This window comes from Achroia grisella, unplaced genomic scaffold, assembly GCF_030625045.1.
Source record: "Achroia grisella isolate CSIRO2021 unplaced genomic scaffold, CSIRO_AGI_Agris_v1 utg146, whole genome shotgun sequence".
In the NCBI taxonomy this organism is placed as follows: domain Eukaryota; kingdom Metazoa; phylum Arthropoda; class Insecta; order Lepidoptera; family Pyralidae; genus Achroia; species Achroia grisella.
Genome location: NW_026712636.1, coordinates 3,410,444 through 3,427,722, shown reverse-complemented (window position 1 = coordinate 3,427,722; position 17,279 = coordinate 3,410,444). Strand labels below are relative to the sequence as shown.

General features: G+C 34.3%; 2 protein-coding genes across 3 annotated transcripts in view; one reads left to right on the top strand and one right to left on the bottom strand.

Annotated features, from left to right (window-relative positions):
• The window catches only part of LOC131855585 (echinoderm microtubule-associated protein-like 2), a 94,320-nt gene extending 87,209 nt beyond the window's left edge, over positions 1-7,111 (top strand). The window contains exons 17-20 of one of the 2 annotated variants that reach the window (XM_059206863.1): positions 2,435-2,522; positions 3,267-3,411; positions 5,634-5,715; positions 6,768-7,111. In XM_059206863.1, the coding sequence (XP_059062846.1) occupies positions 2,435-2,522; positions 3,267-3,411; positions 5,634-5,715; positions 6,768-6,893 (441 nt within the window). In that variant the 3' untranslated portion in view covers positions 6,894-7,111. Of the gene's footprint in view, positions 1-2,434; positions 2,523-3,266; positions 3,412-5,633; positions 5,716-5,773; positions 6,081-6,767 lie in introns of those variants that run through there. The other variant, XM_059206864.1, reaches the window with a different exon arrangement.
• Positions 7,112-10,418: 3,307 nt separating this feature from the next.
• Positions 10,419-16,843, bottom strand: LOC131855604 (mitochondrial import inner membrane translocase subunit TIM44). Its single transcript, XM_059206890.1, has 8 exons — positions 16,718-16,843; positions 16,533-16,625; positions 15,403-15,564; positions 14,919-15,060; positions 13,825-13,931; positions 13,508-13,597; positions 12,603-12,725; positions 10,419-12,019 (listed from the first exon to the last, which is right to left on the bottom strand). The coding sequence occupies exons 1-8, from the start codon at positions 16,718-16,720 to the stop codon at positions 11,432-11,434; spliced, it is 1,308 nt and encodes a 435-aa protein (XP_059062873.1). The 5' UTR covers positions 16,721-16,843; the 3' UTR covers positions 10,419-11,431.
• Positions 16,844-17,279: the final 436 nt, after the last annotated feature.

Here is a 17,279-nt window from a genome sequence, read left to right as displayed (position 1 = left end):
TATCTGTTTCTTCTTTTTTAATATACTCTGTTTTTGTAATAAATATAATTTGTAATTTGTAATATTAATTAGTATGGCCATATTATTACATACAACCGATTTCACATTGTTAGACGATAATATAGTAATGCTTTTCGCATTCGATTTTAACAGTAATTGTGTAGGTTAAAAGGCACAAGAACTCGCGACTCGACAATGACTTTCGTCACCCCAGTAACAGAGGGACTAGTTTTAAAGGTTTTTCCATACGAATACGTGAATTAGTTCTACGTTACCTTTATATGCCGCTATGCAGCTTGTTTTTTAAATCTGAGATATGACAGTTAAATTACCGGGTACGAAGCTACGACACTGGTCTCTATGCTCAGGAATGACAGCATAATATTCATGGTACTATTTATGTTATATGGGCCATAAAATTAGGAAAAATCACGGAATCTTACCACGTTTTACTTATTCCTATTGAGTTTCCAATATTTCTCATTTGATGATGAGTGAACTTCATAAAAATATGTATAACGTGGTAAGATCCTGTGATTTTTCCTATACAAGTTTCCATCAGATGGTTTCGTTATTTTTGTATGGTATTACCTTAGACAACAAATAATTTAAAACAAATCCATTAATGTATTGTTTTAATTGAACTATTGTGAACAATTTCACGCATAAGTGCACGGAGAAAAAACGCAGAAGGGTAAATTGTCATTCATTTTACAGATTGTACACCAAATATATTAAATACACTTACGACTATGAATTCATATATATCGCCACATAAGAAGCCAGAGTACTTTGTCTACTGTTAAACTTTTTGAAATGTATATATTTAATATATAATTTTTATAGATAACAAAAAAAAAATCTAAGTATTTTCAATAAGTTTATATAACTAATAAAAACTCAATTGAAGTGTATGTTTAATTATTTTTTTGTTTACAGTTATGTAACTCAATATTTTGTCAGTTATAAATCAATTTTAAAGATATTTTTTTTTCAGTACCAAACTATTATAAGGACTGCATTATAAAGTACTATGTTTGGTTTATTTTCTAAATTTGCGAAGATTGTTATAACATGTAGCAATATAACTTAATAATATCTATATTTCTCAATTATTAAATTTGGTGTACAATCTATTCAAATATTATCATTTATTTAGTTTATATTATTTGCTATATATTACGCTTTGTAAAGGTTTTTTTGATAGATAATTTAATTCATTCATTCATTTCATATCAATATTTAGGTCAGTAATGTAGTTACCACTTTAGATTTTCTCCATTAATTTTTTTTCGGAATACTCCAATGCTGTTAGCCGCAGCTGGCCTTTACAGCTTCACCGAACGATAGGGAGCGAGTGCAGATGGCACTCCAAACCCGCGGAAGGACTTATGGAGCGGCTGAAGGCCAACTCCCGCCTGACGGGTACGACTTTAGTCTGAGGGCACCGCTAGGGATTCGAACCTCGGCTCAGGCCGTTGTAATTTCGATTGCCGTTTGAATTGGACGGGGATCGATCGGAGGGGTCATAATACTGTTGACCGTAGCTGGCCTTTATAACTTGACGGCCTCAGTGGTCTAGTGACCACTGCCGCTTTTTTCCGATGGTCGCGGATTCAATTCCTCGCACGGTCAAACATTTGTATGACATATATTCATGAGTATGATTGTTTTTATCGATCTGGGTGTTCAGGCCATCGTAATCGATCGTAGTGAGACTCCATTCGTTACAATTGAATGCAGATAATCTAAAGTGGTCATGCTATGTGTGTAGTAGTGGAATGCTCAAGAGAAATATTTTAATGAACTTACATTTGCTACGAACGATGTTTCTTTACTTTATCGTACACTTAGTACAACAATATAAATTTTGGATTATCTACTCTAAAATTTTATCTTTAAAGTCTAATTCAAACGTTTAAATTTTTTTTATTATAAAAGACTACTTAATCTAGTATAGTAGGTACTAGGTGTACGATATAATAAAATTTTAAAATTGTGACTACGCGAAATCTGGCTGTTTGTCTGTTAATACTTTGCGGAACGAAATGGCTGGGGAATTATAATGAAATTTTTGAGTACGCGACGTCTGTAGTGCTACTTCTCTTTGGATAAAATGTTCAACTCCCCCCTAACATGCATGAGGTGTAACAATTCTATATTATTATTATTTATATATATAGCATGCACTCCACTGAAATACTGGGTATATATGGCAGGGGCCGAGACTATGACTGTTTGTCCGATAAATTTGGTTTACTATAGGTGTTTCCATCACCGGAAAGCTAATTAGAATTATAAATAAACTCACATAATTATTGTTCTTAGTAACATGGCATGTTCTATAGCTCTGTTCTCTTTGGCGTGCATTATTTTGCTTTTTACATACTTGTATCTTGTACGTGTATCTCATTTGAATGTGGTTGCTCTACAGGGTCACTCAAGTTACATAACGCATCTGGATTGGTCTGAAGACAGTCAGTATATAAGGAGCAATTCTGGAGACTACGAGCTTTTATTCTGTAAGTTTAATTCATTCATTTATAATTTAAGAACCATGCTCTTGTCGGTGGAGCGCTTGCCGCTTTCCATGATCTTCCATCATGCTTTTTAAATGTTGATACGACACGACTCCAATTTTGTCAATAATTTGATATAGCTCTTCTAAAGACCATGCTTTTCCCCTCTCCTTTTTTCCTTCTATTTATAAAAAAAATATTTATTTATATTTGGAAAACCAAGAGTTATTTACATGTAGTTTAATTATAAATATGATTGAAACTGAAGCCACTTAAAGTAGTATAGTATGTAAATTTAACTAGTCATGAGTGAAAAATAAATTGTTAGTACGAAGGAAAGAATTGCTATTTCACATTCTCGTGTCCATATACATAAATCCACACAAGATTCTCTGGAAGGATGCTTAGCGATAATACCTCCTTTGTATCCTTTTTTTTCTGAATACTCTAATGCTGTTGGCCACAGCTGGCCTTTACAGCTTTACCGGACGATAGGGGGCGAGAGCAGATGGCACTCCAAACCAAAGAAAGGCCAACCTGCCTGACGGATACGACTTTAGTCTGAGGGCACCGCTAGGGAACCGAACCCTGGCTCAGGCCGGCGTAATTTCGATCCCCGTTTGAATTAGACGGGGGATCCATCAGAGGGGGGAGGATTGATGTTGATATACATTTACTATTGGTTCTGTTCAGTTTTTTTTTTTGTGCAATAAAGTTCTGTATTGGTACAACTCCATCCGTTTGCAGGGAACGCGACAACATGCCGTCAGGTGACGTCAGCGTCGTCTCTCCGCGACGTGTCGTGGTTCACCAACTACTGTCCCATCACGTTCACCACCATCGGCGTGTGGCCAGAGAACGCAGACGGAACAGACATCAACTCCTGCACCAGGCGAGTACTCCTTAACACCTACACTTTGACAAGTTAGATTTTTCTGAACTACGATATAACTAGCTTTACAAGAAGAAAGAGCGTACGGCTCTTTCACATCTGCGTGTGGCCAGAGAACGCAGATGGTACAGACATCAACTCCTGCACCAGGCGAGTACTCCTTAACACCTACACTTTGACAAGTTAGATTTTTCTGAACTACGATATAACTAGCTTTACAAGAAGAAAGAGCGTACGGCTCTTTCACATCTGCGTGTGGCCAGAGAACTTTACAAGAAGAAAGAGCGTACGGCTCTTTCACATCTGCGTGTGGCCAGAGAACGCAGATGGTACAGACATCAACTGCACCAGGCGAGTACTCCTTAACACCTACACTTTGAGCGTACGGCTCTTTCACATCTGCGTGTGGCCAGAGAACGCAGATGGTACAGACATCAACTCCTGCACCAGGCGAGTACTCCTTAACACCTACACTTTGACAAGTTAGATTTTTCTGAACTACGATATAACTAGCTTTACAAGAAGAAAGAGCGTACGGCTCTTTCACATCTGCGTGTGGCCAGAGAACGCAGACGGTACAGACATCAACTCCTGCACAAGGCATGTACTCCTTAACACCTACACTTTGACAAGTTAGATTTTTCTAAACTACGATATATCGTATAACTAGCTTTACAAGAAGAAAGAGCGTACGCCTCTTTCACATCTGCGTGTAGCCAGAGAGCGCAGACGGTACAGACATCAACTCCTGCACCAGGCGAGTACTCCTTAACACCTTCACTTTGACAAGTTAGATTTTTCTGAACTACGATATAACTAGCTTTACAAGAAGAAAGAGCGTACGGCTCTTTCACATCTGCGTGTGGCCAGAGAACGCAGACGGTACAGACATCAACTCCTGCACAAGGCATGTACTCCTTAACACCTACACTTTGACAAGTTAGATTTTTCTAAACTACGATATATCGTATAACTAGCTTTACAAGAAGAAAGAGCGTACGCCTCTTTCACATCTGCGTGTGGCCAGAGAGCGCAGTCGGTACAGACATCAACTCCTGCACCAGGCGAGTACTCCTTAACATCTACACTTTGACAAGTTAGATTTTTCTGAACTACGATATAACTAGCTTTACAAGAAGAAAGATCGTACGGCTCTTTCACATCTACGTGTGGCCAGAGAACGCAGATGGTACAGACATCAACTCCTGCACCAGGCATGTACTCCTTAACACCTACACTTTGACAAGTTAGATTTTTCTGAACTACGATATAACTAGCTTTACAAGAAGAAAGAGCGTACGGCTCTTTCACATCTGCGTGTGGCCAGAGAACGCAGATGGTACAGACATCAACTCCTGCACCAGGCGAGTACTCCTTAACACCTACACTTTGACAAGTTAGATTTTTCTGAACTACGATATAACTAGCTTTACAAGAAGAAAGAGCGTACGGCTCTTTCACATCTGCGTGTGGCCAGAGAACGCAGACGGTACAGACATCAACTCCTGCACAAGGCATGTACTCCTTAACACCTACACTTTGACAACTTGGATTTTCTGAACTATGATGTAATCGGTGCCTTTACACGTACAGAGTGTACCTGTAAAGGCAGGAGAAATAGTGAACAGATAAAGAGAACGTCAATTGAGTCAGTTAAAAAAAAGGAATTCAGTTGAGTTTCTTGTCAGTTCTTCACAGTTGAATTTGTTATACTGATCTGGACTGTAAGGAAAAATGTTAATACAAAAACTTGATTTCGTAGATGGCTAAACAGTCCTACATGAATATTATTTTTTTTATTTTATTTCATTTATTAATAACTAACTGTTCCCGCGACTTCATCCGCGTGGAATTTAACTTTATTTTGCTAGAATAAAAAAAGCCTAAATTACTCCTTATTACATCAGCTACCTGCTAAAAAAAGTCCCGTTATATTCGGTCCAGCCATTTCAGAGATTAGCCGGAACAAACAAACCGACAGATAGACAAAAATTAAAAAATATATATTTTGGTGTATGTACCGTATTTATATGCATGTAGTAAAAAACGGTCATTTCAATGTTACAAACAGATACTCCAATTTTATTTATATGTATAGATGAAGTTATTATTAATTACTAGCTTTTGTATTATTAATGCTAAATTTATAATAAATTACATAATACACCTTTTGTTATTACCCTTTGATTTCGATTTACACGTGAAACTGTTGTTGTTTTCAGGTCTCAGGACAGCCGGCTGGCAGCCACTGGCGATGACTTTGGGAAAGTCAAATTATTCGCCTACCCTGTAACACAACCTAAGGTAAATATTATCTTCTGTATCACATTTTATTTATTTGTTATTCTAACACGTTGTTTAGTCACTGTGCCACCAGTACTGCGGTCACTCGTCTCACGTAACTAACTGTCGTATGCTATAATTAATATAAATAGTTATATCGTTCTGTGTGAAACCATAGACAAACGTAGCAACCAAGACTTGTAGAGTAACGAAACAAAAACAGGTGACAGAGTGATTGTAATCAAAGCGTTTACAATCACTACCAGTACGACGAACACTCGTCTCACGTGACTAACTGTCCTATGCGAGAAATAGCTGTATCGTCCCGTATCAAACCATAGACAAACGCAGCAAACAAGATATATAGAGTAACGTGTTGTTTAGTCACTATGCCACCAGTACGGCGGACACTCGTCTCACGTGACTAACTGTCCTATGCGAGAAATAACTGTATCGTCCCGTATCAAACCATAGACAAACGCAGCAAACAAGATATATAGAGTAACGCGTTGTTTAGTCACTATGCCACCAGTACGGCCGACACTCGTCTCACGTGACTAACTGTCCTATGCGAGAAATAACTGTATCGTCCCGTATCAAACCATAGACAAACGCAGCAAACAAGATATATAGAGTAACGCGTTGTTTAGTCACTGTGCCACCAGTACGACGGACACTCATCTCACGTGACTAACTGTCCTATGCGAGAAATAACTGTATCGTCCCGTATCCAACAAACAAACAATCAAAAAATATATAGAGTAACTCGTTGTTTAGTCACTGTGCCACCAGCACGGCGGACACTCGTCTCACGTGACTAACTGTCGTATGCTATAATTAATATAAATAGTTATATCGTTCTGTGTGAAACCATAGACAAACGTAGCAACCAAGACTTGTAGAGTAACGAGTGCTTTGTTTACAGTCACTGTGCCACCAGTACGGCGGACACTCGTCTCACGTGACTAACTGTCCTATGCTATAATTAATATAAATAGTTATATCGTTCTGTGTGAAACCATAGACAAACGTAGCAACCAAGACTTGTAGAGTAACGAGTGCTTTGTTTACAGTCACTGTGCCACCAGTACGGCGGACACTCGTCTCACGTGACCAACGTGAAGTTCCTCTCCGACGGCGGCAGACTCCTCTCAGCTGGAGGCCACGACACCGCCCTCATGCAGTGGCTGGTGGACTAGCTGCCTCACCATCGTTAAAACCTTCAAGAGCTTATTCCTTCTTAAAAGGACATCAACACATGCAGTTAGCCTGGATTTAGTATCTCACAGGCAGAGGTAATCACTTACCATCAGGTGCCGCAAGCTCGCTTGTCCCCTATGCTACCATAAATTATTTATTAGAAGCCTAGCAAACCATAGAGATGTCCAACAAAATACATGTTCCAACATGTTTCGTAGTTTGTTGTGGTAATCTTTAAGTAAAACTGCATAATATTGTTTCTTGTATTCTAGTTTTCCGATATATATGTAATATTGGTAAATGATTAGGGTACAATTTACAATATTATGCAATATATATTTATTATATATATATTGATAAAGTACTATGTTGAAAAAACACATTTCATACATGATTTACAAGTGTGCAGATATAACTAAAAGTCATATACTACCCACAAGTGTAGTACAAGTCCAAAAAAGCAATTACAGGACAAAATTACAATTACCATAATCAAACTTCGAAATTTATGTTTGATGAGAAATTTAGCAGAACTATAGCAAGTTCTGATATTTTATCATGACGATTTCACCAAGGTCTTGGTTAGTTTTGGAAATTGAAAGCCGGACTGTACAGACACTAAAGAAAATACAAAAGCTAATGTCCTTCCAGACAAAAATTGGAATTACGATTACATCATTAGAGTAAAGAGAAATTATAAAAATTGTTGCCTTGATTTGCTGCCAATAAATAAAAAAAGTAATCTAACATTGGATCAAACCAATTTTTTTCTAATTATCAAATATGGTAGACAAATGCCTGATTTTTTAACAGTTATCAAAAGAAAATAAGAAGTTAAAATATTTAATTGTTTTTTAAAATTTGTTCCACAAAAGTATATATACTGCCATAAACATAGCTGAATGTTACCTTATAAGGACGATGTTTTTTTTTAATATAGTTTCAGTGACTGATTTTGAAAATGTTAAGGAACAATTTTGTATACTGCTTTACAAAAATTAATTACTAAGTACATACTTAATTAGAAAAAAAAGCCTAATAATGCCTACATTTATTGAATTATAAGATAATTTTCTAAAATCATTTGATATTATTATTAATATATATTTTCGAGATTATACAGTCATGTTTAGTTAAGAAGCCTTATTGAAATTCGTATTTAGCAGGATCGGTCTTTGAAATACAAACGGAAATATATTTTATTTTTAAGTGCAGAAAGTACAATTTTACATTAATAATATTATTATTTTATGTTCATAGACTGTATGATTAAATTGAATTTGCATTGAATTATTGCAAACAGATAATTCATTTATTAAATTTTCTATAATCGTTTTTTTTAGTTTTTTGACGGTTGTTTAAAAATTATACCTACACATTATATAAGCATCCTCCCGAATCAAGGATGATGTCTTAGTCCTCCAGATTGACAACGCATGAGTGGTATCACGGATGTCACATGATAACGTGATATCCGTGGTGCTGTTCATGTATATGCGACGGTTACCACTTACCATCAGGTGAGCTGTCAGGATTCCATTCCTCTTACATTAAAAAAACAGAATGGTAATAATTAGTAGATAGTATATTTTTTGTTCACAGTACAATCTTAATTTTGTTATGATATTGTGTGTATGTAATTTAAGTAATTCATAGGTTTTTTTATTATTATTATTGATACCGTAACTTAAACACGGTTGTGAAATGTTTTATTAATATGAAACAAACTTAAACTTTATATTTTCTCATTCAAAGTTAATGGAAAATAAAGTATTTCTCGTAAATACTTTATTTAACATTAAATAAAAAATTATGTTTAATCTATCAATATTTGATATTATAAACCAATCACTGAATATTATTTATTGTATATGTTTATAAAAATATGATTCTTGAATTTGTCAATTCCAATTATTCTCACCTTAGATAGAGTATAGCAACACTGAATACAATTTTTGTGATTTTACACTTGCAACACTGCGAATATTGTTCATACGTGATTGAGCTTATTAGATGTAGTATTTAAGCATAATATTTTCGTCGCACTATTCCATCTGTAGTCTAATCATTTAAGTTTAAATTTGTCAACATTACAAATTAAGTTATTTAGAGGTTAAGTTTTATATTAATTACACGTGGTTTATGAAATAATGTTAATATACATACAAACATTGATATAAAACTAGATATCTGATAGTCTAACATTAATAATGTTCAGTGGTCTACCAGTATATAACACAAGTTCTGCTTAGCTTGGGACTAGATGGCGCTGTGTGAATTGCTCAGAGTTAAAATAAACTATCGCTGTTATTCGTAAAAACGTCAAACGTATATAAACCGTTACGTCCTACGTTTTTTTATTCTACCACTCTTTCGGAACGCATAGACTAGACTCATCAAGAACGAGCAAGAAACTTGCAATATTATAATATGCATATATATATATATATATATATATTTATATAAAATTAATATTAACAGAATTTCATAAACCACGCTATATTTCTATATATATTACGAGTATATATATATCGTGACAAATTCCTTTGTACATCGCGGTTTGTTTTATAACCTAGTCACCGGTAGAATTTCATTCATGTTGATTTAACAAATACTGTCATTCCTTAATTATAATGTAGCACTAAAGTAGGCTCTGTAAATAAATTGATTCTACGATGGATGTATCCGTCTCTTTAAATGTGCCTCTAATAAAAAATACGTTTACTGAACCTGTCTTTTATTTACTGCAAAAAGAGTTGGAACTAAGCAGATTGATAACTCATCCTGCTTCTTACCTCTTCTCTTCCGGTTCTCGCTCCCTTCATTATCACATATTTCATGCAGTCCATCCATCTCTTTTCGGCCTTCCTCTGCTTTTAACCAGCAAATATATTAATAATAAAAAAGTTAGCTCTGTTTACCTATTTCAGCAGCCCAGCAGCTTGTTTAGTAAACTGCGTTTGTAGGATGCGAAAATGGAGTGAAATCCTGTAATTTCACTTCATTTTCTCATAAGAGGCATATCTTAATAGTTTGGAATGGTAACTCATGAGTGGTAACGTGAACGTCACATGATAATGTGATGCCGTAGTGCTGTTTATGTATATAGGCCACAATTACCATCCGGTGAACCGTCAGCTTCGTTACCATTACGATTACGCAAAATAATCTTACAGTTGAGCTTCTTACCAGTATTACTGAACTGGAAGGTAGGGAAAAAATATTAATACAATAAAACTTGGCGTTCAAATGTCCTACATGAATAAATGATTGAATTTTTATGTAATATATTAGATCTGGGTACCTTCCTCCCAAGTCCAATCAAGATTAGTACCAACTGACGACAATTTCTACCATTGTACATTCATTAGTAAAAATCAAATGGCATTCCCATCCCCCGGCAATTCTCGATTCCCACTTCCGTATTTTTTCAGGAAATCACTCCCACACATTGCAGTATAGAGTAGAAAGATTACACTACAATAAAATGATTTATATATATTTTTTTTATTTTTACAACTGTCTATAACACAACTGCTTATAATTTGGAAGACTGCATGGTGTAAAGAAAAAAAGTCTTACTCCATTAAAAGCCTGATATTAACAGAAAACTACTTGTGGTATGGCATAGCGAGTTTTACAGCGAGATCCAATTATTAGGGTAGATTAAACCTTAGAAGAACATTTGAATAAAAAAATTGCAGCTCTAAATGTATAAAAATATTCTATCCGACAAACACTTAAAATTTGCTTTTTTTTAATCTTAATTTGTCTAACCAGGAATCGAAACTAGGTCCTTACATTTACAACATTTATCTACCATGGTATGTCCTTCAATTTATTGAATACAAATAAAATATACTGTATGAGAAAGTAAACCGAATAATAAATAATACATTTATTAAAACAAGGAAATAATAAAAACAAATTAATTATAAAATGAAAATAAAATTGAGTAAACATACTCGGAAAACCCTGAAACATGAAAATGTACCATATCGCACGTAAAATAAGTCGTATTATTCTTTGTACACATTAAGCAATACAAGTACAGGTATCTACAGAGTTTTTCGAGTATAAAAAAAAACTTAAAAAAATAACAAATTCCTGATGAAGTAATGGTAAAAATGCTGTCCTTGTTTATTAGAGAATAACAAAAATAACACTTGTACTGTAACGGGCACATATAAACAACACGTTTGCTGAAATACTCAATGACGTCACAATCGCATAGTTTCCTTTATGACGCAATTAGATAATTCCAAAATCGTCATTACGACCACCGACCTTATATTTCAATGTACATACTAAAATTAATTTACTCTCACATATTTCAAAGTAAATAAATTATTCGAGTACATTATTAGACTACCGTCCGTGACAATTTCATAAATTCATGTAAAATTACGTCATAACTCACGCCATTTCCGGTGACGTACTGCTCTAGCCGCTACGGGCTCGGTTGGGTCCAATTTCTACTAAAACCATATCTAATCGTCAACGATTTAATTCACATCTAAATATATAACAACTACACCTATATTAACTGTTCTACACTGTTTGCTGATAACTCGAGCAGTCTCCACGCCGCTTTGGGGTTCAATTCCTGAGGATCCCTGCATAGGACCCAAACGTAGTTGACCCTCATGACCTTATCTGGGTCACCTTCTATGACGTTGTTCTTTGCGTCTCTAACGCACATGATTTGCTGCGATTGGAATGTTATAACTAACACGGGACCTTGGTCCATCATTTTGCCCATCACCAGCTCGATCTGCTCGATATCCAGGATCTTGGAGTCGAGACGGTAGCCGAGCTGTCTGCATTGTTTAATCGGAGTCGCTAGAATGTTGAACACGCCTTCGTAACACCAGTCTTTAAGTATATCGAGGTCACCACGTACCATCGCTTCCAGAATGTTCGGTATGATGTCATTGGAGCAATCTTCTAGAAACTTCTGCGCGGTGAAGTTCGGGTCTATTTTGCATATTTCTGTCAACGTTTTGGATAGTTCAGTCTTTTCGAATATGTTGCCAAATAGATTACCGACCTTTTCAGTGACGAATCGAGATGCTTTAACTACTGGGTTGTCGGATTCTTCGTACTTTATTTTCCAATCTAATACCTATAATAATATGAAAGTATTAATAACATATATGTTACCAAATAGTACCCTGGGCAACTATACGGGTCATAACGGGTAACTTTAACGCTAGTTAGTTAATAAGCGAGGACGGTTTCATGGTTGTCTTAGTCTGGGAATATGACTTGAATGATTGAAGAATGTTTTTTTTGTGCATTATAATGAAATGGTGCACCTGCCAGCGCTAACACTGGCGGAGCACCAGTGGAGGATGATAATATGAATATGAGGTCAGGTCAGTTAACCCAACGACAAATTCACTAAGAATGTATCACGATGGTTTCCAGGAGGAACCGCGTGGAGGTGGACCTAATATGGTACATTGCTAGCAATGGGTATTACTAGTTCCCATTACTAACAATCCCTATCCCCCTGAATACAAATGTTAGCATCGTATGAGGGATCAAGCCTGAAGTAACGCGATGTAAAACTGGTAAGAACTATAATCTATTTAAAAAATTGTGAACGGTCAATCAATTATCAAAAAAATTGTTAACGGTAATAAAAAGTGTTGTCCAAGTCACCGAGTTATTGTTAATTTTTTTGTTTTGTTTATCACACATACCTTGTTAACATATTGGTTGTTGGTCTTGAAGTCTTCCCACTGCTGGTAGAACTTAGAGTCTCTGTGCAGCTCCACACCCACCGTCTCCGTGTCTGGAGTGAACGTGCGGTCATCCGACGCCACCTGACACAGACACATAAAAGGTTTTTCTATAAACTGAGTTTATACTTTTGAAATTTATATAACTTTAATACATATACAAAACAAAAACTGCGCGGACGGGGGAGTATAAAATTTCGCACACAGTTTATAAAGAAGAGTGTAGAATGCTAATATTATTTATAAAATTATGTATAAAAATATACATTAATTCAATAAAAAAAAACAGAAGTATAGTCTTATATAATCGGCATTTCTTTTTCATCCATTCATGTATGATTACCATCCAGTTCAGTTACCTATTTCAGTTCAGAGGAACTGGCAAGAAATAAATCTCAACTAGTATACTTTCATGGTATTAATATATATATAACTCAAATGTGACTGACACAGTGATCTATCAACGCACAGCCCAAACCACTGGACGGATCGGGCTGAAATTTGGCATTCAGGTAGATATTAGGACTAGGATTTTAATTAATTCTACCCCCAAGGGGATAAAATAGGGGATGAAAGTTTGTATGAAACTTTGTCAATTTTAAACCGATCAGGCTGAGATTTTGCATGTATAAAGCTACTATGACGTAGCCATCCTCTAAGAAAGGATTTTGATAAATTCCACCCCTAAGGGAATAATTAACGCGAGCGAAGCCGCGTGCAAAAGCTAGTATAAAAATATACCGTTAAGTTATTAAAATTTTTTATAACCAATATGGATTTGACGAAACTTTTACTACATCTGCTCATAGTCTTCAAATTATTATAAGATGAATACAGAAAACAAAAGTTTCTATTTAAATATTTACCTCAACACGTTTTCGCAATGAGATCGGTGAGGTGTACACACGACCTTCCAATCCTCGTGCTGATATTTCGTTCTTCACTACTTCTGTAGCCTGAAAAAGTTAAAAAATACTCATCAATATGTATTGTACAGTGCGAGGAATCGAACCCACTACCATCGGAATTAAATCGGTGTGTTAAACCGTTATACCGCCGAGGCCGTCAACATTGGAATACTATTCAAGACTAACTTCGAGAATCATCACTATAGTATATATTTTAGTATAAAATATTAATATCAAACTCAAATGTAGAAAATTAACTCACATTATATACTCACTTGAGATATAGTTCTGAAGGCTGACGTCTGTCCCAGCTTTTGACTTTTGTCCGCTAGACTCTCGGCTGCACCTTTGGCAGATTTCGATATATCTTCTGAAAACTTTCCTGAAAAACATCATATAAGTGATTAATTTAAATACAAATGAATATTTTCTTTTTCTTTTTACTCTGTTATTACATCAACACAATAACAATAAGTAGGGTTATAGTTTTTTAAAATAATAATATATCTAAATATATTAATATATATTTAGATAACAAAAACAAAATTACTTTCCGAACAACCTAATGGTTGTTCGGAAAGTAATTTCGTTTATTCCTAACTTAGGTTTTAATTGTATTTTTGCACTCAACTTCACACTTAAGCCGTATAATTTTTATATGCTTAGAGAGCCCATATAGCAAGGCTTGTGTGAAAAGTTACAATTAATTCTACGCAGTAGTTTTTGGTTGGTGCCCTTTTAAATATGGAGAGGAATAAGCTGCATTTTCGACATATCTTACTGTTTTACTACAGAAAGGGCAAAAATGCTGTTCATTTGGCCAGTAAGAAATTGACCGATGTGTGTGGAAAAGGTAACAGTACGCCAGTGCCAGAACTGGTTCCCTAAATTTCGATCCAGCAATTTTGACGTCGAAGATGCACCACCCTCGGGAAGGCCGGTTGAAGCTGATAAAGGCATTGGTTGATGGGAACCGGCGAATAACAACACTTATAACGTCCCAGGCTTTTCAAGTGGTCACAAATTGTTAAATTTGATAAATTTAACATTGATCGGATCTCAGGTGTTGTGTTATTTCATTCATTTAAGATAAAGCTTTCTGTATATAATACATGTACATCTGTGCATAGCCGGGGCGAGTAGCTAGTATTTTATATTTCCAAAAAAAAATAACTTAAGCATTTCTGTTAGTATATATAGAATAAGTCAACCTCTGCTTAGCTTGGGGCTAGATGGCGCTGTGTAAATTGTCCTAGGTTATCATTATTATTTCTATATACCAGCATCTATCTAATCTAATCTTCCTAATACTAAAGTTCTTCACCTTCTGACTACATCTGTTGATGAACACCCTTCTTGAAATTCATACCTGCTTTTTTAGCTATTCCTGTTTTACCAGCTTCCTCTATGACATGTTCCATCTTGCCTTTAATGCCTTCAATGGTTTCTTTGAATACTTCTGAACTTTTAGATGCTTCCGATTCTACTGCATGGAACTTTCTCCGCGCCGCCTGGAAATTTGGGAACATATGTAAAAGAGATGTATATATTGAGAGAGGTGTGATACAGAACAGTCAAAAGGTATATAAAAATAAATAAAATTGGAGTGTCTGTATGTATATTGAAATAATGGTTTTTTACTACATGCATATGAATATAAATATCTTTTTGTCTGTCTGTTTTATTCAGGCTAATCTCTGAAATGGCTGGACAGATTTTGACAGGACTATTATTGGCAGGTAGCTGATGTAATAAGGACTAACTTAGGCTATTTTATTTTAGAGAAATAAAGTTTAATTCTATGCAGACGAAGTTCCAGGTGCAGCTAGTAATAAATATAACTATAACTGAACCTGTAAAGCTTCAGAGTTCTCCAACTTTTGTGCTTCCTCTCTAAACTTCTTTATGTTCTCTTTCATCTCTTTGTTCTTAGCCATGTCTTCTTTTATGTTTTCTATGATGGATGAGAAGAAACCCTTTCGTGCTGAGTAATGCCGGCATTCTTGTAAGGTGAACTGAAATTTATTTCGCAAATGTTTATTTCATTAGATAATAATAATAATAACCCAAGGCATATTATAGTGTTTAATCCCAAACTGAGTAAGTAGACCTTATTATATGTTGAACTATTAGAAAAAAAAGATTATTTTTTTCATAAACTTCAAAACCTATAAGGTACATAATAATGTATATTATGTATGTGTTTATAGATAATTAGAAAAATAAACAGTAATGGCTACAAAGGCTATCTTACTTAAAATAGAAAACAAATAGCAAATTTTGGAAAAAAGTATTATTGCTAAATATCAAAAATGTATTATTAAACTTTTGATACTAAAAATAAAACACTACAATCATAATTCATGCAAACAAAGCTGTGAAGTAAATAGTATTACACAATTACAAATGACAATAGTGGATTAAACATTATTATATAAATATGTATGTAAGATAATATATAGTTGGTATGGAAAAATATCAATTACATAACAACTGTACTATGAAACCATGCTCTAGAATAGGATTTAAACTTGATGGATTTAAATAAATAAATAAACTCTTTTTATTTATATTTGTTTATTTACTACAGTTAGTCATTCAAACAATAGGCAGACATTTATTAAAAATACAATATAAATATTCAAACTCACCGAAAATGATTATTCAAATAATAGAGTCTATGAACTCATAGACTATTATTTAAAAAATAAATATGCCTATGTTTTTGCTACATATATTAAAAATAAATAGTATGTAAGTCAGATGCTGTTATTACTACTTTTAGAACATATTACTGTTTTTGTCTAATCCAGATGCGACTAGGTTAGACTGATAAAATAGAATTGATATGAAATATATATGAAAAAAAGAACAGGTCAAAAATTTGTACATGCCATATATCTTTTATATACATATAACTTTTTATCCCAACTCTTAGAACAAAGTTATTTCGAAAGATATAATGTTTATTGTATTAAGTTACCTGATCTGATTTTGATAGGACCGTAGTTTTTATATTGAGCGGCAAAGTACATTTCCATCGCGCAGAACTATACAGCAACTGTCGGCATGAATGCTGAAAAACAATATTTCATCAATTTTATTCACAAGGACGACACATAACCTAAAATTAATTATCATTATGGTAGGGCAAATTCATATGCGTACCATATTTAATTATGGAGAAATAAACTTTATTGTTATAATAGTATTATTTTTAATAGTATATTAATAGAATATACCAAAAATGGTATACAAAAAAAACAGAACTTAAGTCATGCACGACATCGACGACATTTCTTTCTATATTTTTATTTCTACCTACTGTCAGTGTCAGTCAGAGTCCAGAAAATGTGACATTGTGTTAATAGGTCAGTTGACATTTTACAGTAAAGATCTTGTTCTTAGTTGGAAACAAAACACATGTATATTTATTAAACTGTCTTATTTTTTAATTTTCATAGGATATATTTAATTTTAAAACTAAGTCACAAATTAAGGAAACTAATTATGATATGAGATCTTATAATAAAGAATTCTATTACTTTTTGTTGCAGATGACTGATGATATCATATAATTTAATTATCTCAAAAAAGCAATCGTTAGAAGCATCGTTGATAAAATTTAGGGTACATCATTTTTATTAACAAAAAATGTAGACGTTTAAGTATTAACAAATTCTTATACTCCTTACCTCAAAAATATCTACTTCGTTTGGACGTAAAAAAA

Bases quoted from the DNA above. Each gene is read 5' to 3' on its own strand.
- LOC131855604 (XM_059206890.1), bottom strand. The intron at 13,932-14,918 runs GTATGAATTTCA...GATGTTTTTCAG, and splicing joins AGGAATAGCTAAAAAAGCAG to GAAAGTTTTCAGAAGATATA. The intron at 13,598-13,824 runs GTGAGTATATAA...TAACTTTTTCAG, and splicing joins CCTTCAGAACTATATCTCAA to GCTACAGAAGTAGTGAAGAA.